General features: G+C 42.8%; 1 protein-coding gene across 1 annotated transcript in view; it reads right to left on the bottom strand.

Annotated features, from left to right (window-relative positions):
- The window catches only part of ADRA1B (adrenoceptor alpha 1B), a 37,093-nt gene extending 23,541 nt beyond the window's left edge, over nucleotides 1-13,552 (bottom strand). The window contains exon 1 of the mRNA XM_020992406.2: nucleotides 12,157-13,552. Coding sequence (XP_020848065.1) covers nucleotides 12,157-13,105 — 949 coding nt within the window. The 5' untranslated portion in view covers nucleotides 13,106-13,552. The remainder of the gene's footprint in view (nucleotides 1-12,156) is intronic.
- Between the last annotated feature and the right edge of the window lie 2,950 nt (nucleotides 13,553-16,502).

Below are 16,502 nucleotides of genomic sequence, written 5' to 3'. Positions count from 1 at the left end.
GTTCTTTCTTATATATAAATCTGACTGTTCTCAAAAATCTTATGTGGTTCCCTATTTCTGTCCAAGTAAAATTCAAATTCTCCTACTTAGCACTGAAAGCTATCCAAAATCTCGTAAACCTGATCTTTCCAGCTTTACTTTATATCACTCACCTCCATGTACTCTATGCTCCAGTCAAACTGAATTACTTGTCCCCAAAGAGGCTTGTGCTCCCATGTCTTTGAGCCCTTGCCTACATTATTCCTTATGCTTGGGATGCCTTTTTTAATCTTTCCCCAACCCGTAAAATTTTTACCCAACAAAATTGCCATCTCTTTCAAGAAGCCTTCCCTGATTATTCCAGTTGGCATTCACTCTGCAGACTTCACAAAATACCTTGTTTTGTACCTTCTCTGGTGCATTTTCATGTAATATTGTGTATTGTAGTAGCTATTTGTTGGTTTAGAGTTCCCCTTTGGAAAAACAGGACATTTGTTTTTCTCCAATCCTGTTGTTCTCAACAGTCTTTCAAAGGTCATTGATAGTGGCTCACCACCTACACCTGCTATTTCTTTCAGCACCTGAGAATGTAGTGTTCATCTATTCTTGGTGCCTTGAACTCATCACTAAGATATTCTCTTACAATTTTTTTTTACTTATCTTGGATACAAATTCTCTATTAGCCATATTTATTCAGCCCTTTCCAGGCCAGAGATTGATCTCTTTGGCAGAGACAAACAGAAGCAATATAAGTGAGGCCCTCTCTCTCTGCCTTCTCTTTGTCACCAATTAGCTTCATTCCATCCACTGTGAGCAGTGGTCCAAGCCTTCTGTAATCTTTCACCTTGGTGGTGGCGTCTTATCCTCCTACTAGACTGAAAGCTTCATGAGGCAGGGACCATGTTTTATTTCCACTTCTTGTCTGTCTCCTTACTGCCTAGCACAGTGCTCAGTACTCAATAAAGTATAGAGAAAGGAGCTGGGAAAACTATTTTCTGGACCTAATTCTCACAAACAGGAAGGAACTGATTTCTGGGTAGAAATTATGAGAAACTTGGGGAGACTTTACTGTTACCTCCTAAGCTTGTGATAGAGAAAGAAAGAAAACCTAGGCTTAGTCTGACATACACTATAAATTATGGGAAAGCAGATTTTGAAAGAAGAATGGGCACCATCTTATGTACTACAATTCCACAAGGGGATGTCAACTCAGGAAGGAGAGGAAGCTCTCAGAAATAAAATTCTGAAGATACAATTAGAAACAATTTCAATATGGGGTGAAAAAGAGGAGTCATCTAAAGAGACTGATGTAGATGCATATGGACTCTACCAACAGATTTAGATTTTAAAAAAAGAAATACGTGGAAGATAGAAGCAAAAACAGGTAATAGAGATTGAATAGAAATGATGGCATGTTTGAGTGTGGCCAGTGTTAGGACCTCTAAATCTCAGAATCAGTTGAAGCTAGTAAATTATATTGTGGAAAAAGAGGAGGATCACAGAAGGGATAGGACCACTGCTCAGGGAGGAGGGGCCAATTAAGGACAAAGGGAAGGCAGAAAGTCTTTCTTATTTTGCTTTTGCTTTTCTCTGCCAAAGAGAATGATCTCTGACCTGGAAAAGGACAGAATAAATATGGCTAATAGAGAATTTGTATCCAAGATAAATAAGAAAATTGTAAGAGAATATCTTAGTGATGCATTCAAGTTGCCAAGATCAGGTGAACTACATTCTCAGGTGCTTGAAAGAACTGGCAGGTGCAGGTGGTGAGTTACTGTCAATGAACTTCGAAAGGTTGTGCAGAACAAGAAGATTGGAGAAGGGCAAATGTCCTGCTTCTCAGAAAGGGAATAGAATAAAACCTGAAGGTTGTAGACCAAGGAGACTATAAACTCCTTGAGGGCAGGGATATTTTCATTTTTGCCATTATCCTTAGTGCTCAACACAGTGTCTTAAACATAGCAGGAATTTCATTTATGTTAGTTAAGGTGAATTAAATTGACTTCAATTCCTGGGAATATTTTAGAGCATATTATTAAATCAATCAATCAATCAATCAACATTTATTTAGTACCTACTATGTGCCAGGACTATCCTAAGTGCTGGGGATTTGCTAAGCTAAAGGATATGGTTAGCGAATAACTCAAAAAGGAAGTGGTGATATCGGAAAGCCAGTATGGCTTCAGCAACAAGATGTAATTCCAGATCATTTTATCTCACCCTCTTTTTTTTTTGACAGGGTTACTAAATTGACAAATTAAGGGAAAGCTGTTGGTAGAATTTACCTTGATTTTAGCAAAGCATTTGATAGAGTTCCTTCTGTAGCCCTATGGAAAAGAAGAAACTAAATAGGTGAGAGGGGAGAGGAAAAAGAAGGGAACAAGCATTTATTAAGTGCCTACTATGTACCAGGTATTGTGCTGGGTGGTACCTAATTGCTTCTAGAATAAAACAATTAGCTGTATTTCAAAATGATTGAATGGATGGATGCAAGGAGTATGTATGTAGCTTGAAAGGTCTATAATGGAGTGCCCTAGGAACACACACACACACACACACACACACACACACACACATACACACACACACACAATGCTGTGCTATTTAGTTGGTGTTTTGTTTTGTTTGTTTGTTTTTATCAATGCCATAGATAAAGGCATAAATGGCATGTTTATCACATTTATAGATAACACAAAGTTGGGAAGGACTGCCAAATACACTGGTTGACAAGAGTTATGGCTCAAAGGGATCTTAAAACAGAACATTGTGTTGAACTGAATAAGGGAAAATTTAATGGCGATAAGATAAAGTCAGACTCAGGTTAAAAACAAAAACTGACTTTACAAAACAGAAGAAGCATGGAAAGATGATAGTTTGTCTCACCACAATCTATGAGTTTTTGAGGGTAGCAAGTGATATGACAGTCAAGAGAGCTAGTGAGATTTTAGGCTACACTAACAGAGACACAGCTTTTAAGAGTAAGGAGCTGGCAATCCTGCTGTCCTCTGACCTGGTCAGACCAAACTGGAATGTTGTGTTCACTTTGAGGTGCCACCATTCAGGAAGAGTACTGATAAGCTATAGATCGTTTAGAGGAGGGCATTCAGGATGGGGAAGAGCCTGAAGTTTATGTCATGTAAGGATCAATTGAAAGAACTGAGGATGTTTAGGAGAAGAGAAGACTCAGTGAGGTTGGGGAAAGGGCATGCATGACATGCATGATATGCATTATAATGGTCTTCAAATATTGAAGGGCTAGCACCTGAAAGAGGAATTCAACTCATTCTGAATAGGGCTTGGCAACCTCTCAGAAGCATCATGTCAAGGTCTTTCCTGACTCTTGTTCATCTGGTATACATCGGTGACTGAGATCTGGCTTTTGTCATTGTGAGAGTGGGTAGGGTACGATGGCTGGCTTTGCCATCTACTACCTTTACGACTCTGGGGAAGTCACATCATTTCTATGGGTCTCAGTTTCTGTATCTGTAAAATGAGAGGGTAAGATGACTTTTAAGGTCCCTTCCAGATCTAGATCACAGATTCAGATGATAATACATAATGATAATAATAATTATAGCTTTGATTTATGTATTTATCTAGTCATTCATTTGTTTATCTGCCAATTAATTTATTAATTTACAGTAAGGTAATTTATGCCCCTACCGTGGAGGAAGAGGACATTTGTTGTTGACAGAGCCCGTGGAGAGGGGGAACCGGGCAAGATCAGTGGTCAGATGTAGCCATTTGTTTCAGCTCATCCTTCTTAAGAAATAGCTCTTATTTATATCGGGCTTTAAGGTTTGTTTGTAAAAGTGCTTTACAGCTATTATCTCATTTCATCATGAAAACAACCCTGTGAGGTAGGTGGTATTATCCCTATTTTACAGATGAGGAAACTGATGCTGAGAATGATTAAATGACTTGCCTAGTTATACAGCTAAAAACGTACCACAGGCAGGATTTGAACTCAAGTTTTGCTGACTCTCAGTTTAACACTCTATCTACTCAAACTGCCTACCTGTGTATGATGGGGTATTTCCATGATGACCTTCATGAAGGAGATTCTCCTTAGCAGTGGGGGAGGGGCATGTGACCCATCCATAAGTTCTGAAAATTGGCTCCCATACTGTCTTTGGAAGGCATGCCTGGGGTTCTTTTTCTTCTGCTATAATATTCTTCTCTAGCTTTATGCTATGGGACTGTGTCAGAGGTAAAATAATGCTCTAACAAGATCTTTCTGGAATTTTCAGTGACTTTTCCCACTGGACCAATTCCAAGCTAGCCCACATTATGCTAAATCCTATGCTGTAGTAAGCTGTATTACAATGAGTTTCTGATACTACTCTCCTGACTCTTTGAGTAATGTTTATTGTATCTCTCCTTAGCACATGTGAATCCTTGATAAAACGAACTTTACCTTACGGTGGGTGGAGAGTAACTGTGATATTACTACATGTGTAAACTACTGGAATATCATAAAATTGAAAGACATGACTCTTGGAAAAGACTACTGCCATAGGGGTGATGTAGTGGATCAACAAAGGAGGGGCTATGGCAGGGTTGTCTTGGAGTAGCTTGGAGGGTGCTGAGCTAAGGAGGGTATGGTGCCAATCATCTCAGACTTAGGAGCTTTATCCAAGGGAGATATCTTTGTACCTTGCAGGATACCCAGCACTGTGGGTACATAGTAAATGAGACTGGGAGACTGGAGCCAAGAAGTCAAGTCATGGAAAGAACAGCAGGAAGTGGCAGTGGTTAGAGGATACAGGAGTTATTATACCAATAGGCTGAATTTGCATGCCCTAGTCTCAATGCTCTGTGGGTAGGTCTTTTGTAGGCACACCTCACCATTTGTCTGTGCTTACCCCAATCCTTTCTGTCTATTCTGATGGTAGATCAAATGGGACTAAACCTTAAAATAATGATTCATTACATTGAGAATATAATTAAGTAGGTAGTGATGGTAACTGGCACGCACAAGTACCAGTGTAGAATGTTCATTGGCTCCAGTGGGTGTCAGTCTTTCCTTTTTGCAAATGGATGTAATGAGGTATAGTTTATATACTAGGAAGAATGCCAGGGAAGAGAACCATGGAATGGTTTTGCTCTTGGGCTTAAAAATGGCATGACTTTTAGAACCATAGGAACTATCTTTGAGAGAGAGAGCAGGGTACAATGGAAAAAACTCGATTTGAAGCCAGAAAATCTGGCTTTGAATCTTGGCTCTGACTTAGTGCCCATGAGACTTTGAGGAAGTCATAGGTAGTAAGGGCCTCAGTTTTCTTATTCATAAAATGAGGTGGTCAGATTAGGTGACTTCTGAGGTCCCTTTCCTCTCTATCCTTATGATCCTATGAACACTTTGCACAATGAATTCTGCGTTCAGCAGTTGACCCTGTTTCCAGTCTCAGAGGGGTATTTCCTTACAAAGTCCTTCAGGGACAGGAATCCCTCCTTCTCCTCCTCTTCTGACTTGACCAAGTGACTGTTCCATTAGATGGCAGTCAGGAAGATACTTAACGCTCCGCAGCAGCAGCAGCAGCGCCTGCCAAGCCTTTTAAAGACATTGGTTCTTGCTTACAGAGTGTTTTTTCCTTCTCACAAACCTTTGTTTTCAGGCGTACCTTCATTGCTCATGCAGACTGGCATGTGGGATCTTTGGCTGGGAAGAATTTCAGTTCCATACAGGTAATTAACTAGATGCAATCTGCTCACAGGCTCTCTGGGCAGAGTAACAAATTACGGATTTCTTCTCCCAGTTCTTTACTGGATACCCTCACCCAAGTCTCCCAGCATTTCCTTGGCTATACATTGTACCTATTCAACTTGTGTCATGGCTACAAACCATTCCTAGTGTCTTGACCTAAGTGCCAAGCCAAAAGTGTTCACAGAGCTGCCAATGAGGATTGCCATTGCCTTGAAGAAGAATGTGGACCCAGGTTGCTCGTTTAGGTGTGAGTTTCTGGGACGTGCCCTTGTGGCATGCTTATGTGTAATCAGTAGTGAGTGCAGAGAACTGGTTGGAGAAATCCTAAGACTGAGCCAAAGGGCAGATGGGATTTATAGAGGGATTCCCATGCCAGCAACCCTGCTTCCAACTGGCCCCCTGTAACCATCATCCCCTGGAACAACTCTTGTGGAAATGTGACCTGGCAACTGCTTTTGCAGGTATTGCAGCTCTGTGCTTCTTCCCAGCCACAGTTACTTAAAGGCTCAGAAAAGAATGTCTTTGACGTTGTCAAACGATCCAGCATCAGAAATGGACATGGTCTTATTAATAGAAATGATACCAAAGAAAGTGAACTACCTTGCTTTGTCTCTACACCCTAAGAATGGGGCCTTTACATATGACTTACAGGTGAAACCTCTTAATATGTGTGTTGTCTCCCTCTATTAGAATGTGAGCCCCTTGAGAGCAGGGACTGTTTCCCTTTTCTATTTGTATCTCTCCCACCCTACCCCTCCCACCTTAGTAGAGTGCTTTGCATATAATAAACCCTTAATACATGTTTATTTATTCCTTCATGGCACACTAACTCTTTTCAATCCTTCTCCCTTTAGTAGGAAGACCAGGGTTCTGAAATAGGAATACAGTCTATTTTGTAATAGGAATATTCAGGATTGACCAGCGTCTTTTGCTATTAGAGAAATGCTTGTGTCAGAGGGCAACAGAGACAGAAATCGTGTTGGAGAGCTCTCCTTCCTTCGTGACTAAGTCCTTGGTTGACACCCTTCATGCTTATCCCCATTTCCAGGCCCCCCCTTCCACATGAGCCACTCCTACCCTATAAATTAACCATTCTGTGGGTTAGAAACCGTAGTGGGGGAGGGCTAGCTGAGGGTCTTGTCAGGAAATTTTTTTTTCCTTTTACATAGCCTAGAGGTGGAAATTCATAAACCCCGTATTTGAATGAGAGGGTTAGAAAAATTAGTGGTGTGGGATCCCTGCTTGGTTCCAAAGCTATAGGGAACACAATTGTTCCTTTGAAATTGACCTTTATTTATTCAGGAGAGGAAGGCAGCTAGTTGTTTAATGGCTTCCTGGTGCCTTTCAGCATTTTAAAAGAAGGAAGAATGATTCGGAGTGAGGCAAGATTCCAGTGTTTTCTAAACAGCTCACTAAGCCCAGCTACCAGCTGGCTGCTCGGTAACTTCCTAATGCTCCCCACTGCAGTGTGCATCACTTAATAGCACAACCGTTTCTTCAGGCCTGGACCAAGCATTCACAGTAGCAGGGAGGATCAAGGCCTTAATTATAATGCCGAGCAGCTGATGATTCTCTTAGACATCTCGCCAACAACCCATCGAGTATAAATTCCCCTATATTATATTCGGATTATTTCCTCTCTCTCTCTCTCTCTCTCTCTCTCTCTCTCTCTCTCTCTCTCTCTCCTCTCTCTCTCTCTCTCTCTCTCTGTCTCTGTCTCTCTCTCTCTCTCTCTCTCTCTCTCTCTCTCTCTCTCTCTCTCTCTCTCTCTCTCTCTCTCTCTCTCTCTCTCTCTCTGTCTCTCTCTCTCTCCTCTCTCTTTCTCCCCGGGTCTGTGTTCCAGGGGCCTGAATAAAGAGATCCTTGTTTCTTTGTGTCTTTTTTCTTGTTCTGTAGTCCACTCCCCTCCCTGGTCTACTTTGTTTGGGGCCACACTGAAGAGTATTGGAAAGAAAGGAAGTGGGGGGCTCTGTGTGTTACAGGTGGAGCACAGTAGGAGCAGAGAAATGGAGCCCGTCTGCAGGCTGGCTCCTGCTGCTTAAAATAAAAACAAGGGAGATAGAGAAAATAATCGGGGTCCTAAGCAGAACCCTACTGTGGGGTGTGTTGTTTCCCCCTTTCCCCTGGGGAACCCCTCTGCTCTCTCTCTCACAGAAATAACGAACACAGATATGGAAATCTTGTTCTGCCCAGGCACCTGGGAGTCTGTCAGCTCACCTGCTCACCCTGAAAACCACCATTTTGCCAAATGTTACCTTCCCTTTTTCCTTGCTCTTTCCTAATGAGAGCATATGATGAAAAGCCTGTGTAGACTGAGAGACAGCATAGTACGATGGGTAGAGGGCTGGCTTCAAAGTAGAGAAGACCTGGACTGAAGCCTACTTGGCTAAGTGACCCTGGACAAGTCACTCAGTTTCTCAGTGTGCCAGGCAAACATCTAAGACTACAGATTTCAGAGAAGACACTGATTTGCAACAGTATAGGAAGTTTCTTCACTGGGGCTCCCCACAATGAAACCACAGGTCTCATTAAAAAAGAAATCTAATGCAGTTTATGATTTATATTCCCCACTCCAGATTCTATGAGCCTCATATTCTAAGCTCAGCTGTTACTCTTTGCTTGACTGTCATTGAACCCAGCAGAAGTTTAAAGCCAATATTTCCCTTTTCTAGGAAAAAAAGTGACTTTCTCTATGCTCCCTTCACCTCAACGGTCCTGTCCAATTCCAAGTCACTTCCTAAGTGTGCATTCTTCACTCCCCCAACTGTTCCCTCTCTGTTAGTTACTCCTGGTAAGAGCTAGCTGCTCATTTCTAAGCTAGAAGGATAATGGCTATTCAGCTCAGGAGCAGGACAGTACCAATACAATACATAGCAATACAATACCAGCAACACCTCACATTTATGACTTGAAGTCTTATAAAATATTTCCTCAGAAATAGGAGCAGCAAGTGTATTATTTCCATTTCACAAGTGAGGAAACTGAGTCTCAGAATGGTTCCCTGGCACAAAGTCACCCAATTTATGACCCATAGGCTTCAGAGCCAGAAGGGACCTGAGAGGTCATTTGGATGAACCCCCTCCTTTTACAAATAAGAAAAATGAGCCGCAGAGATGCAAAGAATCTCACCCGAGGCCTTTGGACAATAAGTAGCAGAACTAATAAGTGGAAGAGCTGGGACTTGAACCCAGACCTTCTGATCCCTGCGCTCTTTTCAAAAGGCCATACTGTCAGGAGGTCCTCATGCAACCACAATGTGGATGATCAGGAAGCTTCCAGTGACTGGAAAAGGGATAAGAATGAGATAGAGAGTTACCTTAGGGTGTTAAGTACATCTCATTTTCCATTGTGCATATGCAGAGGGTCTGCGATATTAGGGTGACAAGCCCTTGAAAAGGCATACAAGACAGGGAGAAAGAGAGGGAGGGAAAACAGAGTTTTTGACAAGGTTGGGATGAGACCTTGGGAAGAAGAGGAGGCTAGATAGAAAAGCAGAATTTGGTGTGTGTGTATATGTGTGGGGTGTAGAGCGTGACATTGTCTTATGCCAAAGATCAGCCTGGCAACTTTTATGCTTTTGTTTACTTAGAATTAAAGGATTTTAGGGATCCCACCCCCAACAGATTATAGGTGAGGAAACTGAGACCCACAGGGACTAAGTGAAATCACCTGCTTTGTTAGGGCAGTGTCAAGACTAGAACCTCTGTCCAGAGACTCCCAGGCCAGTGCTCTTTTCATTCCACACCTGGGGTCAGTAATGGTTACTGCTAGACTTCTCTATCCTACCATTACAGAGCCCCTAGATTTCAAAAGACCAGTTTCTTTTACTGACACTCCTGACATAGCTCTGTTCTAGGACCTCCTGGCCCCAGCTAATGCTCAAGGTATTTATCATATCATGAAGGGAATAACAAAGCAAGAAGAGGAGGAAAGACCAGAGCTGCAACAAGGGAGCATGAGTTAGGAAAGGATGGAGATAGGGCAGGAGGAGGAGGGTGAGTGGCAAGGTAGGAGATAGGATAGGGAAGGATGGGAAGGGGACAGGGAGGGATACCAAGAGGGGAACCTGGGTTTGGGTTATAGGAATTCTTATGTTCATGTTAGTATTTCTGAAATTCTGTGTTAAACTCAGTGAGGGCTTTCTGTACCACTTATAGGCTTAGGGTCATAGAATTTGATGATGAATCAGACCTTAGAGATCAATCTAGTCCAGCCTCTTTCACTTTTCAGATGAATTAACTGAGGTCAAGTGACTCATGAAATGTTAACAGAGCTATAATTCAAACCCTGATCCTTTATTTCCAGCTCCAGAGTTCTTTTTACTATACCATGTTGCACAATTCTCAAGTATCCAGAATGTTTGGAAAATGGTGTTCTGTGCAATGATATTTTCTAGTAACTTGACAAATGCTTTTGGATTCAACCTTTACTATTGAAAATCTTTCTTAAAAGTATTAGTCAATTGTCCTTTGTTAATAAGTACCACCAGGTAGTGAACATCATCTTTTCTGATGAGGATCTTGTATGATGACCTCAGGTTCATCATTCTGGGTTTGAATTCTCATCGAACAGGACTAGGAGGCTATGATTGTTCCAGGATATAGGAATCCTTAACCATTTTTTGTGTCATGGACCCCTTTGGCACTTGGGTGAAACACAGGGAGTCCTGATCAGGATAATGTTTATAAGTGCATAAAATAAAATACAAAGGAAACTAATTCCATTGAAATGCAGTTATCAAAACATTAAAAAAACCCAAATTCACAGACCTCAGCTTAAGAAACCCTGATATAGTCCAACTCTTTAATTTCATAGCTGAAGAAACTTGCCAGAGAGAAGTGAATTGCTTCAAATTGCATAGATAGTTTGTGGCATAAATAATTTGCTTATAATGCAGTGAGAATACCCTGGAAGATACATACTCATGTGTGTATGTATATACATGTACATATATGTATATATACACACACACACACACACACACACACACACACACATATACTAAATACCTGGTGGCAACTTGCTTTCTTGTCAGCTTATTTTTCTCAAATGCAAAATGCAGTAACATGCTCTTATCTACCAAATATAGTTGGGTTCTGGTTAATTACGGCTTTACTCTAATTTAATGTCTTCTATGGTCCATGGCATACACAGCTTCTACCTCTGCTTATGGGAATAGCAGAGCCCAGTGAAATTCACATTTGCTTCCTGTCATGGTATGTGGCTTCCTCTAGGGCTATGAGACAATATACTTAAAATATGCACAATGGTTTCAGATGCCATGTGGACTGTATGTTACAACTCTCTTGATGCAGTATTACTCCTTCACTGGGTCTTGGGCTACCAGGGAACACATACCTTACAAGAAACATAGGATGCCTTTACACTCATTCAATTTATGGGAGTGACAGGCAAAAGGAAACGTAGGCAATATTTTAGTAAGGTAAACAGCTTACCTCGACAGAGACCCATTGATTTTACTACCTGTATAGGGGATGAAAGCAAGGGAAAAGTTTGAGCTAATTCTGGGGCATTCCATAAATTGTCAGAGTTAGGAAACATTTCTGAGTGAAAACTGAGAATGTGTGAACCTCTGGACTTCAGTCATCTTCCTTCCTTTTCATATTTCAGTCATTAGATAACTGAAAGACTTTTGGATGAAGGGAGCAGTTGTAAAATGCCTTATGAACGGATAGCAAAATGCCCCCCTCCCCCCATCCCCCAGCAATGGCAGAGGAGCCAAACCAGCAATGTGGGGAGAAAGCATTCACTGAAAGGCTTTACAGGAACCCAGCTCTGGGCAGAAGTCTTTGAATGAAAGCTGCATTTTTACCCCCTGCAAGAGCTGCCTCTCCACTCTTCCCCAACTGTCTTTTCTGCAGTCACCAACAAACTATTTTGTATGCAGCATTAGTGACGCTGTCCTAGCCAACACATCATTACTACCAAAATGATCACTGTGTGATGTTTGAGCTGACTGTCCTTTTTAATTATTAAACAGAGAATGTCAAGTGAATCATTCACTGTACTTGATTTTCCTGTGCCTATTTCAAGTGGCAAGGAACTAGTGTGTTTGACTAACACCTGCACTGGTTCCTAGCAAGCTATCTGTCTGCAAAGCCTTTGCATAGGAAATCAAACAGACCGAAAAAGGAACATACTGCATTAAATAGGTTATAACATCATCATGATTGCCTCTACCATCACCTCCACCACCATCAGATCATAGCATCAAAGATTTAGAGCTCTAAGAGACCTCAGGGATTATGTAAACCCAAATCCTTAATTTTACAGATGAGGAAACTGAGATCCAGAGGAGGTAAGTGACTTGTCCAAGGTCACAGAAGTGAAGTAGCAGAGTTGGGATTTGAACCCAGGCCCTCTGTCTCCAAGTCCGAATCTGGCTCTCATTCCACTGTACCATGGTCACCTTAAGATTTCCCCAATTCCCCTTTTGGTCCCCAACTTACCAAGCGGTAGGATAATGAAGAATGGAAGCCAGCATAAAATAAACATGCCGACCACAATGCCCAAGGTCTTGGCTGCTTTCTTTTCTCTGGAGAACTTAAAAAGTTTGACAGCTATTGAGTTCCTAGGGTTGTGACCCCTGGTCTTGGTGCTACTGAGGGCATCCTCATGAAAGTTCTTGGAATGGATCCGCAGGGTCAGCTCCTTGGAGTTGGACATCTCCTTCATGACTCCTGCCTCCAGGTTCTTGGTGGTCCTTTTGGCCACGATGTAGACTCGGCAGTACATCACGAGGATAACAGCTAGCGGAATATAAAAGGAGCCCAAAGAGGAGAAGAGGGCGTAAAAGGGCTCTTCAGTGACACCACACTCCTTCTCATCCTTCGGTGCAGGCTCCTTCCACCCAAGGAGAGGGCCAATGGAGATCACCATGGACAACACCCACACACTCAGTAGGGCCAGGATGGCCTTTTTCCTGGTGACCAGTGTTGGATACTGGAGAGAGTAGCGGACCCCGATGTATCTATCGATAGAGATGGCACAGAGACTCAGGATGGATGCTGTGCAGCACAGCACGTCCACTGCAGCCCAGATGTCACAAAATATCCTTCCCAACACCCAGTAGCCAAGCACTTCAAGGGCAGCAGAGAAAGGCAGGACTGTGAAACTCAGCAGCAGGTCTGCAATGGCGAGGTTAACTATGAAGTAGTTGGTGGGCGTCCGCAGGTGACGGTTGCATGCCACAGAGAGGATCACCAGGATGTTGCCCACGATGGCAAAAAGGATGAAGGCACCCAGTACAATGCCCACAGAAATGGCCCTCCTGATATCCAGCTCAGGGGGAGTGGAACTGCTGGACGTCTGATTGGGGCCAGTGAGGTTTCCACCGCTCGGCTCTTCCCAGTAGGCAGGTGCTGATATATTGTGGCTCACGTCCAGATGGGGATTCATTTTAAAGCCTACCCTCCATAGCCGGGGGGTAATTAGGCTTCAAGGGCAGCGCACGAAGTACCTCAGCTCTCCTGAAACTTTCCTTCCACCTCAGCCGTCACTACCAGGCAGGAGCCACTCGCCTCCCGGGCAGGCATTTCCCAGAGCAGACGGGCAGCGAGCGAGTCCCTCCTTGCCTGTTCACAATCTTCGGAAGCCTGTCAAAAGGAGGAGAGAGGGAAGAGGGTAGCTTCAAGTTTAATTGTCCACGTCAGGCAAGCCAGGAGCTGTGGCTGGGGAGGGGGCAGTGACGGGGAAAGGGACTGGAGCTGGCGCAGGGGAGGGGCGCTCGGTGTTCTCTCCCCCCTGCCCTCTGCGGGTCTGCAGGGAACGGCGGTGGTGGCGGCGGCGCCTGACTCCGTGGAGCTGCGAGGAGGGTCTGCAGGCAGCCTTCAATGAGCTGCTGGGCTGGCTCTGCACGGCAGTGACATCAAGGAGGGGAGAGCCGTCCTGTCCTGACACAGCAAGGCACTAGAGGGCAATGCAGTTTCAGCTAAGGCGCTTCCCCAGCCCTGACAGTTGAAACCACAGCCACGCACACCAACGGGGCTTAATTAAAATATTTGTCACTGGGAAAGGCGGCTTGGAAACCACTCTACCCTACTCTCACCCCTCCCACTCTTCCCAGGTGATGGAGGAGAACTTGGGGAGAGACTGGGAGAGAGCTTGCCTAGGAGACACTACTTCCACTCTAGGGGAGTGTAATCCTAAGGGACCATAGCCCAGGTGAGGGAGCTTTTACCTTGTTGGGGAAGGGGGAGGGGGGCAGGTAGGAACTTTGCGTAGGAAGTACTTGGATGGTGACAGTAGAAATTTAGACTATCTGGGTGTGCGGGGTAAGTAAAACTTCCTTGACCACCTAAAATAAGAAGAAAAACCACAGTTAGACAGGTAGAGAGACACGGCACACAAATACTTAAAACTACAGCCCCTGTCTTCTCATCCTTTTGTCTGGGATGGAATCTTCCCTAGACTGATCCAACGCCTAATTTTTTTTTTAAATCTTGGTAAGGGCCAGAATTGATAATGAAACCAAGCTTCTCCCTAAAACAAAGGCCCATCTTTAAAAAAAAAAAATCAATGTTCTGTTATATCTCTTTGAGCCATGAAATACAGTTGTCTCTAAAGAATTAAAGAGGTTTACCTGAAGGCTAATGGAGAAGCTCATACTGGGTGTGAGTATTAAGTATTACAAACAACGAATTGTAATTCTGTGTTGAAAAGGATGCCACAGATGTATATGACTGAAAAAGGAGAAGATCGAGTCTGATTATTCAGTGATATTGAGGTATAACCGGTGGGTAGCTCCTGTGCTCTATTGATATCCACAATACCAATTCCATGTTAAGTGGAATGATTTATGAGAGACAAGGACCACAGTCAAATGAGACTCACAGGAGGTGGGGGTGGGTTGTGATCTTCACTGTTAGAGGCAGTACTTACAAAATTAAGATCACAGACACTGATGGATCAAAGGCGAGAACTGGGCTACTTGCAGAGTTTATCATTCCTCATTGATGATGCAGGTGTCAGAAAATTCAGGGGAGGGGAACCCTCCCACTAGGAAAGCAGAACACTTAGAGATGAGAAAGACTACATTAGGCTAATTCTGGCTGAGGTAGGAAAGATGGAGAGAGAGCCTTAATTAGAAAGATCTTTTAAATGTCTGTTCCTTAGGTTCCAAAGTGATTTAAGAGATTTAAGTTCATTTGATAGAAACTACTGGTGCTGTCCAATGGACAATTGGTGCTAAAAAAATACCTGTGAATTCAGTACTTGGTCTTCTAAGCATAGCCTCTCTTCTATCCCATACCTGTACCATAACCCCAACCAAAGGCTTCACGTTGCTTTTTTTTTTTTTTGCTTTAAGGCTTTCCTTAGTATTAATTTTTAACCTGGTTTCACTAGTATAAAAAAATTGAGGAGGAAGAACCACATCATATAATTTGCCCGAAATCTCTTATCTCACTAGAGATGGCTTTGTGAGCTCCTCTGTTTCGCCTGCAGAACTGGCCTAGGTGGCAATATGTTTGACTTAGGTTAAATAACATTTATAGTATGTTACAGTTGAAAGGTACCTTAGATATCATCTAGTCTAGGCCTTTTATTTTTATCAATGTAGAAACTGAGGCCCAGTTTAGATGACTTGATCAAGACCATTCAGCTCAATAGTCCCAGTGGCAAAACCAGGAGTAAAACTTAAGCTTTCTGGCTATCAAATATAATTAATGTTCTTTTTACCCCACTCTACTGCCTCCCATAAAGATGTTTTCCTGACAAAGTATGATGTTAAATTTTGAAAAATATCACTGATGATGGTTATTCTGGCATCTTTCCAGAAGTTAGGGCAGAAAAAAGCAGGGCAGATTCTCATTTATTCAGAACATTTAGATGCCATCTCACCTAGAGGCAGGGGAGTGACCAATGGCCACTCAGGGTTCCCAAACTCCAGCATTCTATAAATTTCCTTGTCCTCAGAAGAACAAAAATTCTGCATTTAGCCATGGTGGTTTCTTTTCCTGCACATCATCACTGGCTGGTCCTCAATGTCTGAAGTCACTCTGTTCCCAACTTTTGCACATGCCTAGAAAGATTGACTCTGGTAGTCTAGTCATCTTTGTTTGCAGAAGGAAGAGAAAAGAAAGATAGTGGTGACACAGGGAGGAAGGCAAGAATGCCAAGAGTAGTCCAGAAGATTGGCCATTTAAATGGGGCAGGAGCAATGAGGCTGAGAGTGGAGCAACTAGAGTCATAGGATTTTATAGAACGTTAGAGCTTGAAGGAACCTTAGAGAACATCTAGTCAAAGACTTTGTTTTACAGAAGAGGAAATTGAGAACCAAAGAATTGTTTGTGGTCACATATTCTTATCACTGATCTGCCCCTTGCTTGCTTTAAATCATTCTTTACATCCTCCAGCCCGAATTCTGCTATCTGATACACCAAGATGCAGCATAGCATAGTGGATACAGTGCCAACCCAGGAAGACCTAGGTTCAAGTTTCACTGATGCCACATACCAGTTATATGACCCAGGAAGGTCACTTACCCTCTCAGTACTCTAAACAACTTTCTAAGACTATAAATTGTAGGAAAATGCCAACCTACATTAATTAGTAATTTCTCACCAGGAAGATCCCTATATTTATTAAATAATGGGTCCAGTCCCTATCCCCTATTTAAGAGGCAGCCATACTCTTGGAAATGCAAAAAGTTTAGTCCATTAAACAGCATTCTCACATACACCATGGCTATAGCAGAGAATAGTTAGTGAATCCAAGAATCAGGTAACATCATGTGCCTTCATTGTGAAGGACAATAGTTTCCTATTTAAGTGAAATTCTATGCTCTGAATTTAGG

Source organism: Phascolarctos cinereus, unplaced genomic scaffold (genome assembly GCF_003287225.1).
Source record: "Phascolarctos cinereus isolate Bilbo 61053 unplaced genomic scaffold, phaCin_HiC Scaffold_2;HRSCAF=192, whole genome shotgun sequence".
Classification (NCBI taxonomy): domain Eukaryota; kingdom Metazoa; phylum Chordata; class Mammalia; order Diprotodontia; family Phascolarctidae; genus Phascolarctos; species Phascolarctos cinereus.
The sequence above is the reverse complement of the archived record's forward strand: the minus strand, read 5'-3'. Positions and strand labels throughout refer to the sequence as shown.